The 17,001-nt window shown below is 40.7% G+C and overlaps 1 protein-coding gene across 1 annotated transcript in view; it reads left to right on the plus strand.

Annotated features, from left to right (window-relative positions):
• The window catches only part of trrap (transformation/transcription domain-associated protein), an 86,101-nt gene that overhangs the window by 40,632 nt on the left and 28,468 nt on the right, over positions 1-17,001 (plus strand). The window contains 15 exon segments of the mRNA XM_020615948.1: positions 129-275; positions 2,060-2,273; positions 2,533-2,661; positions 3,560-3,709; positions 5,164-5,363; positions 5,780-5,901; positions 6,849-7,062; positions 7,548-7,727; positions 8,023-8,169; positions 8,466-8,585; positions 10,171-10,458; positions 11,482-11,619; positions 11,975-12,087; positions 13,280-13,415; positions 16,233-16,424. Coding sequence (XP_020471604.1) covers positions 129-275; positions 2,060-2,273; positions 2,533-2,661; positions 3,560-3,709; positions 5,164-5,363; positions 5,780-5,901; positions 6,849-7,062; positions 7,548-7,727; positions 8,023-8,169; positions 8,466-8,585; positions 10,171-10,458; positions 11,482-11,619; positions 11,975-12,087; positions 13,280-13,415; positions 16,233-16,424 — 2,490 coding nt within the window.

The raw sequence follows: 17,001 nt of genomic DNA on the forward strand, positions 1-17,001 counted from the left end.
CAGTCCTTGTCTCTCCTCACCCTGTGTGACTTCTAGCCTCTTCAAGACACTATTGTGATATTGAAGATGGAAGCCCATTGTCACTGATAATGATAATAATAACAATCATCTCCCTCTCTCGTGTCTAGGTGAACGACAACACCAATGTAGCTGGGTCTCCAGGGGAGTTGCTGTCCCGTCGTTGTGTTAGCCTGATGAAAACTGCCCTGAGGCCTGACATGTGGCCTCGCGCTGAGCTCAAGCTGCAGTGGTTTGACAAGCTGCTTATGACAGTGGTAAGATGACGTATGCCTTTAGAGTAACTCATTCAGGTCATTATGTACTGTATTAGCCTGTCTTTGTGTTTCATATAGTCACATTTATAATTGTTTTGGTGACACTGCTGGTGCTAATCTGTCTTTACTGCTGTTTTGGCACTGCATTTCACAGAGATCACTTATGTTCATTATGGGATTTTTCACAGAATATTAACTTTATGAAAGTGTCTGTCTTTTCTGTTTATCAGTGGGACTATAGCTGCTGTTCTTTGAAGTCTACTAATAGCATTTGTTTATGTGAGCATGTCACATATGTGATGTGAGTTTTAAGCAAACACGTTTGTGAAAAAGTTCACATTTTTAAGATTTGTGGTTGTCCCGGTTCCAAGCCCTAAATGGCTAACAGTAAAGGTTAACTAACGTGTCTCTGTCTTTTATTTTTCGAGAGACTGCAGATGTTCTTCTGTCCCTGCTTAAGCTCTGTTTTAGTGTTTGCTCTAATGCCTCTGAATCCTTTGTCTGTTATCAGTAATACATGAAGTTTGGCACCAACCACCATAATGACAAAATAATGACAGTGGCAAGATAACAGGAGTCTCTTTGGGTTGGCCTGTGCCTTCTAGTTAAACCCCCACCCCGTCTCCTCGTCCTTGCTTTTTGTATCGCTCCACTGAGCCTCTCTGCACCTCTCCTTGCATTTCCCTCTGTCTCATACCACTACTACTCATCTCTTTTCTTTTCACACTCTTATCACAGCTGCTATTCTTTCTCTTTTTATCCATTGCTCCTCTCTTTTTCTACTCATCTCTCTGGTCTGATTCGGCACCACCGTTCAGACAAGGTTATCACCATGTGCCGGCAATTGCCACGTACGTACTTTGTTCTCTTTTGGGGACCGCTGCATTGTCTACTCCTTTCTCTCTCCCCACACACATAGACACACAAACATATCCCATGAGGGTGGTCTGACAAACAAGGCTTTCTGTAGGCCTTACTCAGATTCCCATACATGGACCTGTCCCTTGTGAGTGTGCTCTACCTGCTCAGCCATCTCTCTCAGCCTAATGAACAGTACTCTAAATCAGATGACCTTTTATGATCTCACTGTACTGGCATGGCAGTGATTAAGAGTCAAAGAGGAGTGGCGTGAGAGGGTAAATGAGGAGGGGCAGAATGCACACAACAAAACATGCACAAATCACACACTCGCATATAAGCAAAAGCCCTATCTGCATGGCTCAAAAGACAAGGTCCCATTCTGTTAATACAGTGCCAAATCAATACTACCTTAATATCTACCAGGATTCTTATCAGAAGAGTCACCTTGTTCATTAGCCAAGATCAGCACCATGGATCTATCCTAGATTATCCTATTGGCCCTCCCATCATCGTAACCGTCGATTGCAATTTAGACAAAATTAGGACCCTATGTTGGCCATTGATCTTTGGTTTAGCAGTAATTACTTTGCTTTGGGTTTTTTGTGTGAGCAATGTCTCTGTGTGTAAAATAGGGATTTAGGAGATTTCTGGATTTTTTTTTTTTTTTTTTACAAAAAAACACAACCAAAAAAAAACAATTTTGAAAGATTAAGTTTTTTCTGATGTATATGTTCTAGTTTATCTTACTTTAATTTACACTTGTTGCTTAAATAATAAACCTGGATATTTTGCTAAATCACATTTATTAAGAAACATAATAATGACACTGATTCATGTACACACATCGATTTTGTTTTTGTTTTGTTTTGTTTTTTAACTCAACTGACCTCCTGGTTTCCTTGCTCTCCTCCCTGCCCTCTCAGGAGCAGCCAGCACAGGCTAATATCTCCAACATCTGTACTGGTCTGGAGATTCTCTGCTTCTTGCTGACAGTGCTGCAGTCCTCAGCCATCCTGGCTCATTTCAAACCCCTCCAGCGGGGCATCGCTGCATGCATGACCTGCGGAAATACCAAAGTCCTACGGGCTGTCCACTCCCTCCTTTCCCGCCTCATGAGTATCTTCCCCACTGAGCCTAGTAAGTGGCTGTTGCTTAAATCCTAAATTCTAACAGGAACTGATTCAGGCCAGCTATACTGTACTTATAAACTCAGGAAAGCACACGTCTGAGTCCTCTGTGAGAACTTGTCCGCTGCTGTTGTATTCATGGACTACTGTTTTGTTTTGTCAGGATGATTGATTGATTGATTTTGCCACGCACTGTGATTAAAAACAAGGCATTGATTTAAATTTTATGCTGTTCTTTGTTTGAAGCAAACATTTCTTTCTTTCTCTAGGCACATCGACTGTGGCATCCAAGTATGAGGAATTGGAGTGTTTGTATGCTGCTGTGGGCAAGGTCATCTATGAGGGACTTACCAACTATGAAAAAGCCACGAGCAACACTAACCCCACACAGCTCTTCGGTAAGACCTTTAGCTCTCCAGTGCTCCTTTTTTCTTCTTCTCATTTATCTCTTTCTACTGCCTTGTGCTCTGTTACTCTCACTGTGGTGCACATAAACCCTGCAATTTTTTTTCTCACTCCCACACCGCTCCCTAAAAAACTAAGCTACCTCTCAGTCACTTTTAGCAATTAAGCCAGTGAGTGGGTCGTTAAAATGCAAGTCGATGGTCCCTGCTGTGTGGGCTAACATCTGGTCTGTTTAAATGGAGGCCACAGTACAGCGGTTTGGGAAAGGTTGTCTCTGGAAGGATTGCCGCTTTTGGCCACCCTGTACAAACATTACTGTTATCTCTCCAGATGTCAGAGAGTATTTATGGAAAAAGCTTGCATTAAATCTTATTTCAAGGAGATAGTTACTTGATTTTTATTTTTAATTTCTTTTATATTTTTTTTAATTATTTTGAAGCACTGCAGTAGCTTTGCAAGTAAAGGAGTCCAAAGGTGACAAATGGCTATAGGAGAGCAGTGTGAAGGTAATGCTATGTGATATGGTTTCCCAAAATGGCAGTTGTGGTCAATAAAAAGCTTTTGGTACCCTTCTGTCAAAAAGAGCCAGCACTGATATGGTGCATCCATCTGGCCAGGGGGTGACATTTTAACAGTTGTCTCCCCTCTAGGTAGCAGGAAGAGAGGGTCATTACTCATACCTATCCCCTCCTCTGTGACAGTCATTTCCTTAAAAAAAGAAAAAAAAAGTTGAGTCCTTGTCAGGCTGTGTAAATGAGCACAAGCTGACTGCAGGTGTACAGTATGTGTCTGTTACCTTGCCCCAAAGAGGTTCAGGCTGTTGTCAGATTATTGTATTTTCCACTTTTTCCTTCCTTCATTCACCTTCCTGCAACTTGATTTGTCTTCCAGGGACACTGATGATCCTGAAATCAGCCTGCAGTTACAATGCCAGCTACATCGACCGCCTCATCTCAGTGTTCATGCGCTCACTGCAGAAAATGGTGCGGGAACACCTGAGCCCCCAGCAGACCAACCCAGGGGTCACTGAAACCAGCACAGGTACACGCATGGACTTCAGTTCAGCAGAAATACAGGAGAAAGACAAGCATGGCCATAACAGATAAACACATAAAATACAACTTGTATACAGCATAAAGAATGATCATATGCTATCATACTTGGACTGGTGTATGTATAAAGGAGGGTATACAGTGTATGTAACTGTTTATACTTGAGCATAAAATCGAAATTATATAGATACACAGCAAATGGTTGTCAGTCACAGAAATTCCTTATTTCCATAGACAGGCCTCTTCCACTGTCTGTATTTCTACCAGTATCTCTCTCCCTGTATGGCTTCATTATTTGACCCACTTTTTGAGTTCATGGCACCTCAGTCACCGGTAGAACTCAAAGAGCATGAGACATCACTTACCATTTTAGGTGCACTTATTCTTCAGGGCTGCAGTTACAGCTGGCTGACATTACCAGGAAGGCCGGTGTGCATACTTTTCCCACTTTTGATCTAACAAGGGGTTTACTGTGAGTGAAATCAGCACACCCGCCCACTCACACTGTGACCTTCTTCAGACTCAGAGCTCAGATATCCATGTATCTCAGCAGTGTCTGGCTCCACACAAAGACCTTATCAAATCTGTATCAATGGCCCCTGCTGTGTTCTCAGTAGCTGTTATGGTCAGGGGAGATCCACTCTACAGATAGCCTGGTTTCATAGGGAATGTTCTTTAGCGCTGGTTCCTAGCCTGTTTTGTTTCCTAGTCTCTCTCTGGATAAAGCAAAACAGATGGTCACCTTGCTCTTTTTTGCTCTGTTTTTGAAAGGGTAGATATCCCTCAGCAAGGGTAAAGGGAATAGTTTCCATAATTTAAGTGTTGTTTTGAGTGCTTTAGCTTTGTATTGACTATTACAAAATTCACTGAGGTTTTCTCTTCCCTTTTTTCCTGAGCTCGGCTTCACCAGGTTTATACAAGTCAGACTGTACATAATTCCTATTGCTCTCAGACCCGAGGTAATGGCTGTAAGATGCTATCAGCGCTTTAAGTGGGCCTCTAATGACGATATCGGGAAACAGACATTTACCCTCCACTAGGAGCTGTTATAGTCACCAAGACCAAGGGCTATCTGACCAGGAAGGGCTATGCCTCTAAATAATGTTCATGTCCCTTTATTGTAGTAGGTCTTTGTTTTGTTTTTGCTGCAGTCGCTATTAAAAAAAATAGATGAGTGCACAACTCGCATAGCAAATGTGACACTGGTGATGTGAGTGTAAATGTCTTCTAGACCAGCATGGCTCTTGAGAAAACAGGACACAAGCTAAATAGTAAAACAATAGACTTTCAAGATTTTTTTTTTATTTTTTTATACAAGAATGTACAATAATTTATCCACAAATGTCAACAAACACATCCTATCAGTATTAATACTAAATGGCAAATAATTGTGTTAGTTTGTCTCAGTCCTGCTTCTGACTGTTGACCTCTCTACTTTCATAGTGACTAGTGAGCTGGTAATGCTGAGTCTTGACCTGGTGAAGACTCGACTGTCCGTCATGAGCATGGAAATGAGGAAGAACTTCATCCAGGTCATCCTCACTTCACTGATTGAGAAGTCGCCTGATCCCAAAATCCTCCGTGCTGTTGTCAAAATAGTTGAAGAGTGGGTGAAAAACAATTCTCCCATGGCTGCCAACCAGGTACGGAGGAGGCTATACTCAGCAAGTCAGCTGAGAGTGTTAGACTTTGTAACAATATTGACTTATTTAAATATGGTATGTACAAACAAATAGAAATGCGAGATTCAGTTACCACTGCATTATTTCTTTTAGGTGTGAATCTGAGAACTAAATCAGCAAAGCCCAAAGGTGTGAAACCTTTGAACAAACAACAAGCAAAGCACATTTTCTAATCATAGTCAGGTCAACATTATTAGCATAAAGCCCACCAAGGCATTTTTTTTCTTTATTGTCTTTGAAGCTATAGAAGAACAGCAAGCAGTAATGCAATTAGAAGAAAAAAGTGAATGGGTTGTCTGTGTTTTTATTTTCTCTTCCTGCCCCTCATCTTTTTTTTTATATCTCTCCTTTTTAACTGATATTCATTCTTCTGTCAGATGCCGAACCTACGTGAGAAGTCCATCTTACTGGTGAAGATGATGACCTACATAGAGAAACGTTTCCCTGATGAACTTGAGTTAAACGGCCAGTTCCTGGACCTCGTTAATTACGTCTACAGGTATTGCCGCCATTCATCACATGGCCAAATGGCCGTGCCACTGATGCCATGCTGCCATCTATCTTAACATGAGGGATGAAGGTCGGGAGGCTGAGGTGGGGAAAGACACGACAAGTTAGATCAAGAACCAACAGAACATGAGGATGAGGGGGTTTGAAGAATGAGCAGTGTGTCTTTCATCCTTTTTATTTAATGGTTGAAGTAAGGTTAGTGAAAATAGATCATGAAAGATAGGGCACATGGCAGCAGAGGAATAAATTAATAGAAACTGTGGCTGTAGATGGAGAAAAGGAGGGTGATGTTGTGCAAAAGGGATCAGAAAGACCGCATATAGACAGATGTGCCAGGGTCTTTCACAGGGCTACACTAGTGTCAGGACTCAGCCAGCTCATGACAGGACACCCAGCAGGATTGGGCCAGAGGTGAGAGACTGTCCTACTACCTGCTATTCATCAAATCATTGCTCTCTTTGTCTTTCTGTCTTACACACATACACATTTAATCAGCTAAATGTAGCCGGTATCCCTCCACCCCATCTGCTCTTCATGTCAGAAGATTTAAAATCAGCTATAAAGCCATGATGGACAGCAAGTAACGATAATGGAATGGCAAAGCAGCTGCAGTAGAACAATGTGTGATTAAGAGAATGCCGCAAATAGGTTGTCTAACAAAATTTCAATTCATAAATGTGGATTTTTGTTTTGTTATACATGTTTCCATTTCTCTTTTATTTCAGAGGTTGATTTGTTAGATCTTGTGACTTGTTTTTCACAATTGTTTTTGGCTCTTGCATCAGTGTGGTTACAGCAGACGTTCAAAGTGCAGTAAACGTTTTAACATCAACAAAGTGTCTATATTCTCTGCTTTCATGAATCATGGAAGTAAAATGGCTGACAACCAACACGTAAGCTCTGTCAAATAAATGTTTTGTTCATCACATTACTCAGGGATGAGAGCCTTTCAGGAAGTGACATCACATCCAAGTTGGAGCCAGCATTCCTCTCGGGGCTTCGCTGCACACAGCCACTGATCAGAGCCAAGTTCTTTGAGGTATTTGATACCTCCATGAAGCGGCGTGTCTATGAGAGGCTGCTCTACATCTGCTGCTCTCAGAACTGGGAGGCCATGGGCAGCCACTTCTGGATCAAACAGTGCATAGAGGTAAACAGAGTGCTGCTGATCTTTCTCTAGGCCTTTTAAGCCTTTCATCCAGTGTAAAAAGATTGTGTTCTTGACTCGTATACCAAGTCATTATTTCATTTAGATCTTTTTTTAATGTTCAGTTTGCCTCTTGTCATACCCACACTGTAAAGTGAAACTTGCTTCAATTCAAAAATGTGTGTGTGTGAAAGGGCTGCCTTCAAGTAAATAAATGCAATTTGTACTTTTAACACAACAAAGTGTTATTTTCATAAAATATTCCATGTTGTGTAAATTCTTCTCCAAGTTTATTGAATGTAGATTAAAGTTATTGAACCGCTTAGGTGGTTGTTTGAACTTATACAGTTAATTATTTGTGTAAACCTGTGTCTTATCTGATTTAATTTTGTAAATTTGAGCATTTATTATTAGGCTTCCCTTGTCATTTACTGTCATTGTTTTGTGTTTTGCCCCTGTTTTTCTGTGTATTTGCGTGTGCGTGTTAGCTGCTGCTGGCAGTGTGTGAACGAAACACCATCATTGGCACCAGCTGCCAGGGATCCATGCTGCCATCTATTACTAACGTCATCAACCTGGCTGACAGCCATGACCGCGCTGCCTTCGCCATGGCAACACATGTCAAGCAGGAGCCACGTGAGAGGGAGAACAGTGAGACCAAGGAGGAGGTGGGATACACAGACACACACATCAGAATGTGTCAAGAGACATGCTCTCTTACATAAATTAGCACATTATCCTATTAGAAATGTGCTACATATTGTGGTCCTGAGAAAAGATTAAAGCCCCGCTTCATGGCTTATGCTCTTTGTCTGCCTCTGTTCTCATTCTTCACCCATTACCTAGATAATTAATGTCATAAAATGCCTTTTTGACACAGTGTGGTGTCCAACGTAAAGACTAAATGTCTAAGCTCTCTCTCAAATGAAGATGTTTCCTCTTCTCTCTCATCATATTTAGCAGGATGTGGAGATAGACATCGAGTTAGCACCAGGTGACCAGACTGCCATTCCTAAGACTAAGGAGCAGGCTGAGAGAGATGCTGGAAACCAACTACACATGCTTACCAACCGCCACGACAAGTTTCTTGACTCTTTACGGGAAGTCAAGGTAAGATTGGGCCTTATGAACCTACAGTAGCATGTAATTCAGGGTGTAATGATAGGTTGCCAAAAGTCACCGGATTTTGACAAAGTTTGAGGGAACAGTTTGTCTGACCACTATATTAAGGTATTTTTAACCTGACTCTGATTACTCTGGAAACTACTGGCAATAGTCTTCAGTTGAATACAATTAACTACCTACTAAGATACTAAATCAGCAGTACTCTTGAGTCCTGATGACAAGAATTAAGAACCACTACCTTGCTGATGCAGCAGCTGTCAATCTTCTCTGCTCTGTGTTAGACTGGAGCACTTCTGAATGCCCTGGTTCAGCTCTGTCACATCTCTACACCGCTGGCTGAGAGAACCTGGGTTCAGCTCTTTCCTCGCCTCTGGAAAATCCTCTCTGACAGGCAGCAGCATGTGAGTATAATTTACTGGCTTATGTCTGGTTACACTACACCCAGAGGAGCAAAACAGAGCTAGGTAATTTCATTTGTGTATATACAGTATATTTTAGCATTGCTTGGAAGGAAGAAATGCATACTCTTTTGTCAACAAGATATTCATCAAACTTTGTTCAGAAATATGTGATATCACTGTATATTTTAGGTATAGGAGAAATATTTTACCTATGACTCCACTTGCAAAATGCGTGGGTGTTCCCACTACTTCTTCAAATCCAAATGTGTCCCTTGGCCAGAAAATCAAAAGTGATAGTTCTGTTTTGGAATATAAATCATAAACATGCTTATTTATACTATTAATCCCCAGTGTTTTTCACTTGCACATTTCCTGTTTGAAAATGATCCCTTATATACTCATTCACCCTCTATATCCTTGTCTGTATCTTATCAGTGACGTTAGCAGGCCGACAGTAACTCTGACCTTGGCCTTCTCATTTCTGTCTCAAAATATTCCACTTAATGAGGACAGATTCATTTATGCTAAATTTGGAAAGGGGAAAGCTGAAGGAGGAAAGCTGTAATGGGTTTAACCAAGCAAATGCATATCGACTATATTGAGACTCGTTGAAAGGCCTTGATTTAGAGTGATTTAGCTCTTAAACATCTGAAAGATGTAGTCAGTAGAAAGAATGCTTTAAATCATGTTATTTTCTTCCTGTGACAGGCATGAAGTCACAAATACAGTATGTCACATATTTTTATTCTGATGCCTGCCTCAGCTTTGCACTTCATGCCACCATGACACCACACCAATTTATAGTGAAAATGGTGATTACTGATACTCGGCCGGTACATCTCTGGACTGATTACTACATGGGAATGATAGAAAAGCATGAGAAGGAATTTGATGACACATTGGCTTTCTCCACCACCAGCCTAATTAAAGTGACCATCAAGGCATTAATTACTCCATGCTGTCAACAGGCAGTGAAAATGATCTTCATTACCAATACATCATTTATTTCTCTGTTTGTGTCATTCATGATTAATGGAAAACTAACCCATTGGTCATGCTTGAAGTCTATTCTGGCCAAATGTGGGTGATCTGAGAGGCTCTGACCGCATAGACCAGCCCTGTGCAGTTCAGACAAGGAAATGATGTGTTTTATGTTGCCTTAAATAAATGTACAAATGCTAAGTAAGTTAACTTATTTGATTAATTGAAAATAAACAAAACAGCAGTGCATTAATTTATATATAGTGTACATATGTATATAAAATCACAACATGGCAAATTTGTTCCAAGTTAACTCAACATCACTTGTCACTTGTTCTATAGAAAACTGATGGACATTCAGTGACTCGCTGATGATGTTAGTTTTGATCTGAATGCATGGGAAGGCTGTATAAAAGTTGTCATTTGTCCCTCCCCAGTTTATTTTACCTCTCTTGAGCTGTTTCCTAACAGCTCTCCTTCACTTGAAAAAATGCATCATCTTGCATTCCATACATGCAACAGAATGCCTTTATCAGTGTGTTATATCAGTGCACTGCTGCTTCAGTAAGACTTTGTAATTGGTGAGATCTCTCTTTCTCTCCAGGCTTTGTCAGGAGAAATGAGTCCATTCCTGTGCAGTGGCAGCCACCAGGCCCAGAGGGACTGCCAGCCCAGTGCCCTAAACTGCTTTGTGGAGGCAATGTCCCAGTGTGTACCTCCTATTCCTATTCGCCCCTGTGTGCTGAAGTACTTGGGCAAGACACACAACCTCTGGCTACGATCCACTCTAATGCTGGAGCAGCAGGCCTTTGAAAAGGGCCTCAGTCTGCATAGCAAACCCAAGCAGAGCACAGAGTTTTATGAGCAGGAGAGCATCACACCGCCTCAGCAGGTAATGCAACTTGTGCCACAGTCACACTGACTCCGGCAAAATGCAAAGGGGTTGCATTGGTCGGGAGGTAAGGGGTTGCAGGAGTGTTGTAGGTGTGTCCATGTTGTGACAAGTCAACGTGAGTGGCTTAATTCATGTTTACAGCCTGTGAGTTTCCATTGTATTTTGGTTAGTCATGCTGCTAATGTAGCCTACTCTAGCTTGGCGTCAGTTCTACCAGCAGTGTGACGGCATTAATAGATAAAAAACACAGTTTAACATCTAGTACCCTAATGAAAACACATAGTGTGTTGTTATGGTGAGTTAACTGGCCCACCTTCGAGAGTGAATAGCAGTGAAGGCTCATGTTAACAAGGCAAACAAAAGTCTTCTTCCTGTGGGCATCCATGTTTGGAACGTCCCCTGTATGTAATTGGTCATCGCAGCACCTTTGCCGGATGATATTTCCATCTGGTGCAGCTGAACCACATCCAACTTTTTCACCACACAGGGCTGTGTCATCTTGCCCAAGCCCCCTGCGCTGCTGGTGCTGGCTGCGTTGAACACAATCTCCCATACAAATGAATGGAGAGCGCTATGTTTTTTCATACCTTTGAATCTCAGTCTTAGGCTGACTGATTTGATTATTGTATTGGCTCCTTAAGACAGAGTTACATCCCAACAGTTTGGTGGTTCATGAAACCAGCATGCTGCACTGGAATGCATTACCAAAAAGCCATTTTAATAAACAAATAACAACAAAAATCATAGCTTTTTTGTGTAGTCCGCAGACAACATTGTCTGACTGATATCAAGTATTTTCCTGAACTCAAGTAGTGCTAATAGAGTTTATTATTTTACTACTTATCTGGAGCTAATTTCCCATGTGTCTATTACAGCCTCATGTTTAAAGTTGTCAAATCAGCCTCTTGTCCGTTTTGAACCAGATTCATTAACAAAGCTGTTTTCATTAAATTTACAGTTTGATCACTGCAATTATTCCAATTTGTTCTGCCACCATCCACATGTTCTACTTCTCTATAGGAGATTTTGGACTCGCTTGCAGAGCTCTATTCTCTGCTCCAGGAGGAGGATATGTGGGCTGGCCTGTGGCAGAAGAGGTGCAAATTTCCTGAGACTGGCACTGCTATTGCCTACGAACAGCATGGCTTTTTTGAACAGGTGATAAAAAATTTACTGGGAAACCATGGGGGCACTATGTATGATCTCACTTAGTATATGCTCAGCTGCAAGTTTCCTAGAGTCACCTAGTTAAAATTCAGTGTAGTACAGCAGCCCTGTAAAGACATAGTTTCATGAAGGTGTTTATTCACTTTCACAGTCATTTTTGGAGGCTGCTGATGATATAGTTAAATTGTATTGCATTATACAGAGATGTATAATTTTCTCTGTCCCATTTAAAGCATTGCAAGTAGACTTAATATTGCAGTAGTTGCATCAAGCAGACATATTGGACTGATGATTATTTTATTAGCCTAAAAGAAGCTTGTATTAAACATTGTAATTGTCTGTTCAGGCCCAGGAAAGCTATGAGAAAGCGATGGAGAAGGCTAGAAAAGAGAATGAAAGGAGCAATGTCTCACCAGCCATCTTCCCTGAATACCAGCTGTGGGAAGACCACTGGATACGGTATGATTTTAACAACAGAACAGATGCTGTTATCTCCAGTCTGTTTTACACCTCCAGAGAGCCAGCTGAACACATAACCGTAGTAGATCTTTACGTTTAATACGTTTATATGCACTCAGTTGACAGTTTATTAGACTCACCAAGCCAAAACTAATGTAGTCTAATACAACAGTATTAGTATTGTGCAATAAATCCTCACTTTGTGAAGGTGATAATGTTCAGGTTTTGCACTGGTGTTTCTGTTATTCTGTGTAACTCAAGTATATTAGTGAGGCTAGGCTAATTAGCAGAAGCACTTCACCGTATAATGCAGCAGCACAAACTACATCCTACAAAAATGATCATACAGTTGAATTAACGGCTCTGTAAAATAGTTTCTACTCAAATTGGACATGATCACCTTTATGATTGCATGATTTATTTCAGGACTGTTTTATTTGACAGTTATAGTCCAATACATTGTGTACCTAATAAACCGTGTTTATATGCTGTGCACCACTGATTGAAAAAACCAGGTAACATTTATTCCATTCATCACACAAAATGTACGCCGGGGCATCCAGAAATATCCATCCAATATTTCAAGAATATAATGAACCAACTCGATTTTGATATACCATGTGTATTTTTGCTTTATAAATTTTCCCATGTCACCTTTGTCTTTGCAGAGCTGTAATATAATTTTTTGTTTACATATGAATGTGATATAGGCACTGTTACTGCAGGAATATGTAGGCTAGTTGTCACCAGGAACATTTGCATCAAGTCCAATTAATTTGTGAATTTAATCTAAATTTAATGAATCCTTAATAACGTCTTGTCACTGTCTACGATAACCACCATGGCTTCCTGCAGAACCAAATGACTCTTTTCTGTCTGCCTGATTCAAAAACCACTATAGTTTTTACTTTTTCATAGTCCAGTATTTGATGCATTTATCTTAGCTAGTTGGTGCATTTTACAATGCAAATCATTAAAATAAAGGTGAAAGAAACTACATGGATGAGCCTAAAAAACCCAGAAGGTGTTTTTAAAAGTCAAAATGATGAATGATGAATTTTTTACGAGGTGAACCTTCAACTGTAGCTGCTACAAATGATGCAGTGTGAATTGTAGCACAGAAGCTGTATCACCTTGGGCATCATAAATTAAAGTTGTCTAAACTTCTCATCTCCATTTTGTTCATGTCCAGCTGTTCTAAGGAACTGAACCAATGGGAACCACTGACAGAATATGGGCAATCTAAAGGCCATTCAAACCCCTATCTGGTGCTCGAGTGTGCTTGGAGAGTTTCTAATTGGCCTGCAATGAAGGAGGCTCTAGTACAGGTGAGTTCACCATGTAAAAATGTATACATTTCTGCACAAATAAACATATTCATGCACATATGTGCTCTTACTCGCAGTTAAAAAGAAACTATAACCACAAGTTCTCACTAACACAGTCACAGACACAGTGGAGCCTCTAGGCTTGAATCCAGTAAACCAGAGACTAGACTCCACTTGTTTCATTTTATTCCTGATTTCCAGTACAGTGCTGTATATTAAACCCAGGCCACACTGACATTCAGCCTGGGCTTAATATACAGCACTGTACTTTTTATTGGTACCATCGCGGCCCTCCACAACCACACACACCCCGGCGAGAATGAAAGAGACAACCATAAAGCTGTGGCAACGCAGTTCAGCTGTTTGGTCCGTTAATTTATTGGCCTCATGTTTCCCAAAGCAAATAGTCGACGGGTGGTGAGTGTGTGATAGTACCTGACATATAGCAAATACTCCTGTTTTGCTCTTTCAAGGAGCCTTGGAACCAATTCATTGAGCCGCCCTGTCCTAAGGTGACACCTAATTAAATTGTTTGGACGGCAGCACCAGTTCTGCTATATCCCTTCACTTTGTTTCAGTCCTTCCTTCCTTCCTCTGTGTACCAAATTCTCCTTATTTTATCTTGCATCTCCAACTTCTCTTCTGTACTAAAATAGCTAAAATGCTATTCGGTATCTGCTGGGAACTATTCGACAATTATTTGAAGATCATGGACCCCACCCTCACATTGCTGAGAGTCCCGCCCCATATTGCTAACGTTGTCATGTATGCATGCTGTAACTTTACCTTTAAGTCCCCCTGTGTTCTGTGGTGGTGGAAAGCACATTCGCCAGGTTTGCAGCAGTATGCCAGTCCGGCACTGCTTTAGGTTGAAGAACAGTACTTTTAAATTTAAAAGTTCATGCTATACGAACAACCAAAAAAAGATTTTGTATTTCTATAAGTGGGGTCAAACTATGGAATAACTTAACTGTGGACATGAAAAATAGTACCAGAATTAAGGAGTTTAAATATAAATATAAATGTATGTGTTATACAAGATATATGCACGAATAAGTAACAATCTGCTTTATCTATGTAGTGATGGTCACTGTACAGCTCGCATGCATTATCACCATACAGTTTATCCAATCACATCCTGACTGGTTTTCTTGATGGCTATAGTCTCTGCATGTTTCTGCTGTTTGTTTTTGGTGCTGTAGTAAAATGATATACTGACCTCATTATTGCGTTATTTCTATATGCCAGTAAAAGTGAGGAAAAACAGCGGCGCTTTGTTTTTAAAGACAAAACTATAATTGCATGAAATATTCTATTCTAAATTGAATGACTGTTCGAATATCTGAAAATTACTGGCCATCCTTAATAGAGGAGACAAAAAAAACAACAGCTCCAAACATAGGTGATCTGGGTGGAACCCAGATTGGCCCAATATAAGAGTCAGACCTTGGTTGTACCACAATTCAGATGGTAAGTTTCAAATACAAAAATGCTGTGTAAAATAAATACATTAAAATGTAGATAAATGAAAATATTTTAATTGATTTAGCCATCAAAAATATATGTACAACAATGGTCTGCATTTTTTTGTACTATCTCCCCCACCCCCTCCACATTGACTTTACACCAAACCTCTTGATCTATAGGAAACACTGTCCATCTCTTCATCCCTTGCTCCACTACTCCAGTTTTAGCAGCTAATATTTACGACTGCTGCATGTGTGAATAATTACCCTAGCATCTGCTGCAGGGTGATTTGTTTTATGGCTGAGGAGAGGAGCAAGGCTTTGAGTTGCCTGCCTGTCCACTGCTCACCAGCTCAGAGGCGAAGCCCAAATGCTCCCACTTTCAATTAAAGCTGGCTCTTGATAAGGGCAGCCCTGTCTCCAGAAAATTCATCAAGCGTCACCCCTGATAAATGTGCTTTGACTGATCATTGTAATTTTCTCCAACATTAGAAGAACTTACACAAATACACACCTATGCTTTCTCACTCGCATGCTCTCTTCACTCTTCCTCTGGTCTTTTCTCATTGTGTCTTTCTCTCAGCCACTTCAAAAAACACAAAAGCAAAGCACAGGTTTGACATAGTAGTCTCCCCAGGGCTGTTGTTGTTTAGTGATAATGCACTCAGCAGGGCCTTTTTCTCTCTGCTGCCTCTGTATCATATTCTTTGGGTTGATCAGTCATTAGTACAAAAAAGTCCTGCTGGAAAATGAATTGGAAACAGTATTGTTGTGTATGCAAGGAAAGTGTCATCGGGCCTTTCCCTCTGGATGTTTTCATTTAATTAAAACTGTCACACTCATAATGCTGTGAAGAGTGTATGCTATTCTGCTTGACATCATGGGGACAAACACTCACAGAAAGCAGCACACCACATAGAGTATACCACCTGAGCATCTGTATCTAGAGAATGTCATTAATTCCACATTTATTTAGGTGTTTTGTTGGGTTTTTTTGGTACAATTTAACAACAGCTTCCTGTGAGTCAGTCATGTGTCCCCAGAGTTATACATGTTCAGTTTACTGTTGGCATACCTGTACAACATGTCCAGATGATGGCTGCGTCATTAATACCGATTATGTGACTGAGCCTCCTGACAATGATCTCATCTTTAATATTGTATTTATTCTGAGGTACAGCAGTTAATTTGATAGTGATACTAAGAATGTTTATGACTGCCTACCTATTGTCCTTAAAAAAACAAAACAACAAATTGTATTTTATTTCCATTATTAGAACTTGTTAACAGTTTTGTACCTACAGTCCTTTATTGTTAAACATGAAAGGTGACCTACTGTGTGAATTTCCAGGTGGAGCTGAGCTGTCCCAAGGAGATGGCCTGGAAGGTGAACATGCACCGCGGCTACCTGGCCATTTGCCACCCAGAGGAGCAGCAGCTCAACTTCATAGAGAGGCTGGTGGAGATGGCCTCCAGCTTGGCCATCCGTGAGTGGAGGAGGTTGCCTCACATTGTTTCCCACGTGCACACACCACTGCTGCAGGTCAGTATGCAAAAGGCATGAAGAGTTTATAGGAAGCCAGGTAGTGAAGGAATGTTATTTTATTCTGATAAGCACTTGAAGAGATGCATGCTGAGAGATCATCAGTGGCCCTGAGACGCTGTGTTGAGTGACACTGATAATGTCCTGTATCTCTCTCTCCCACTCCATTTTGTAAAATTGAGATTGATGATTAAAAAAAAATCACAAAACCTTTTAGCATCGTTGATTCCACCATAAGAGATTACAATAGACAGGAGCAAAGATGAAAAAGGAGAATGAGAAAAGAAGAGACTCAGGCAATGGAAATGAGAAAAGGTGGAGGGTGAACAGAATGAGAGGACACAAGGAGAAAGAGACGGGGAAGAAGAGGGAAGAAAGAGAGTTTAGAAAGGCTGTAATTACTTCCCTGCCATCAGATACCATTTGATTAAATACCTGCAAGCACAATTACATTTACATGATGAATGGGATGGTCTGAATGAAGGTTAGAAATGGGCCATCAGCTGATATTAACTGATAATTGTGAAAAATATTGCATTGCCCAATTTATTTTGTTTTGGGAGATTTGATTTCAGAA

Source organism: Monopterus albus, unplaced genomic scaffold (assembly GCF_001952655.1).
Source record: "Monopterus albus unplaced genomic scaffold, M_albus_1.0 scaffold171.1, whole genome shotgun sequence".
NCBI classification, from domain to species: Eukaryota; Metazoa; Chordata; class Actinopteri; order Synbranchiformes; family Synbranchidae; genus Monopterus; species Monopterus albus.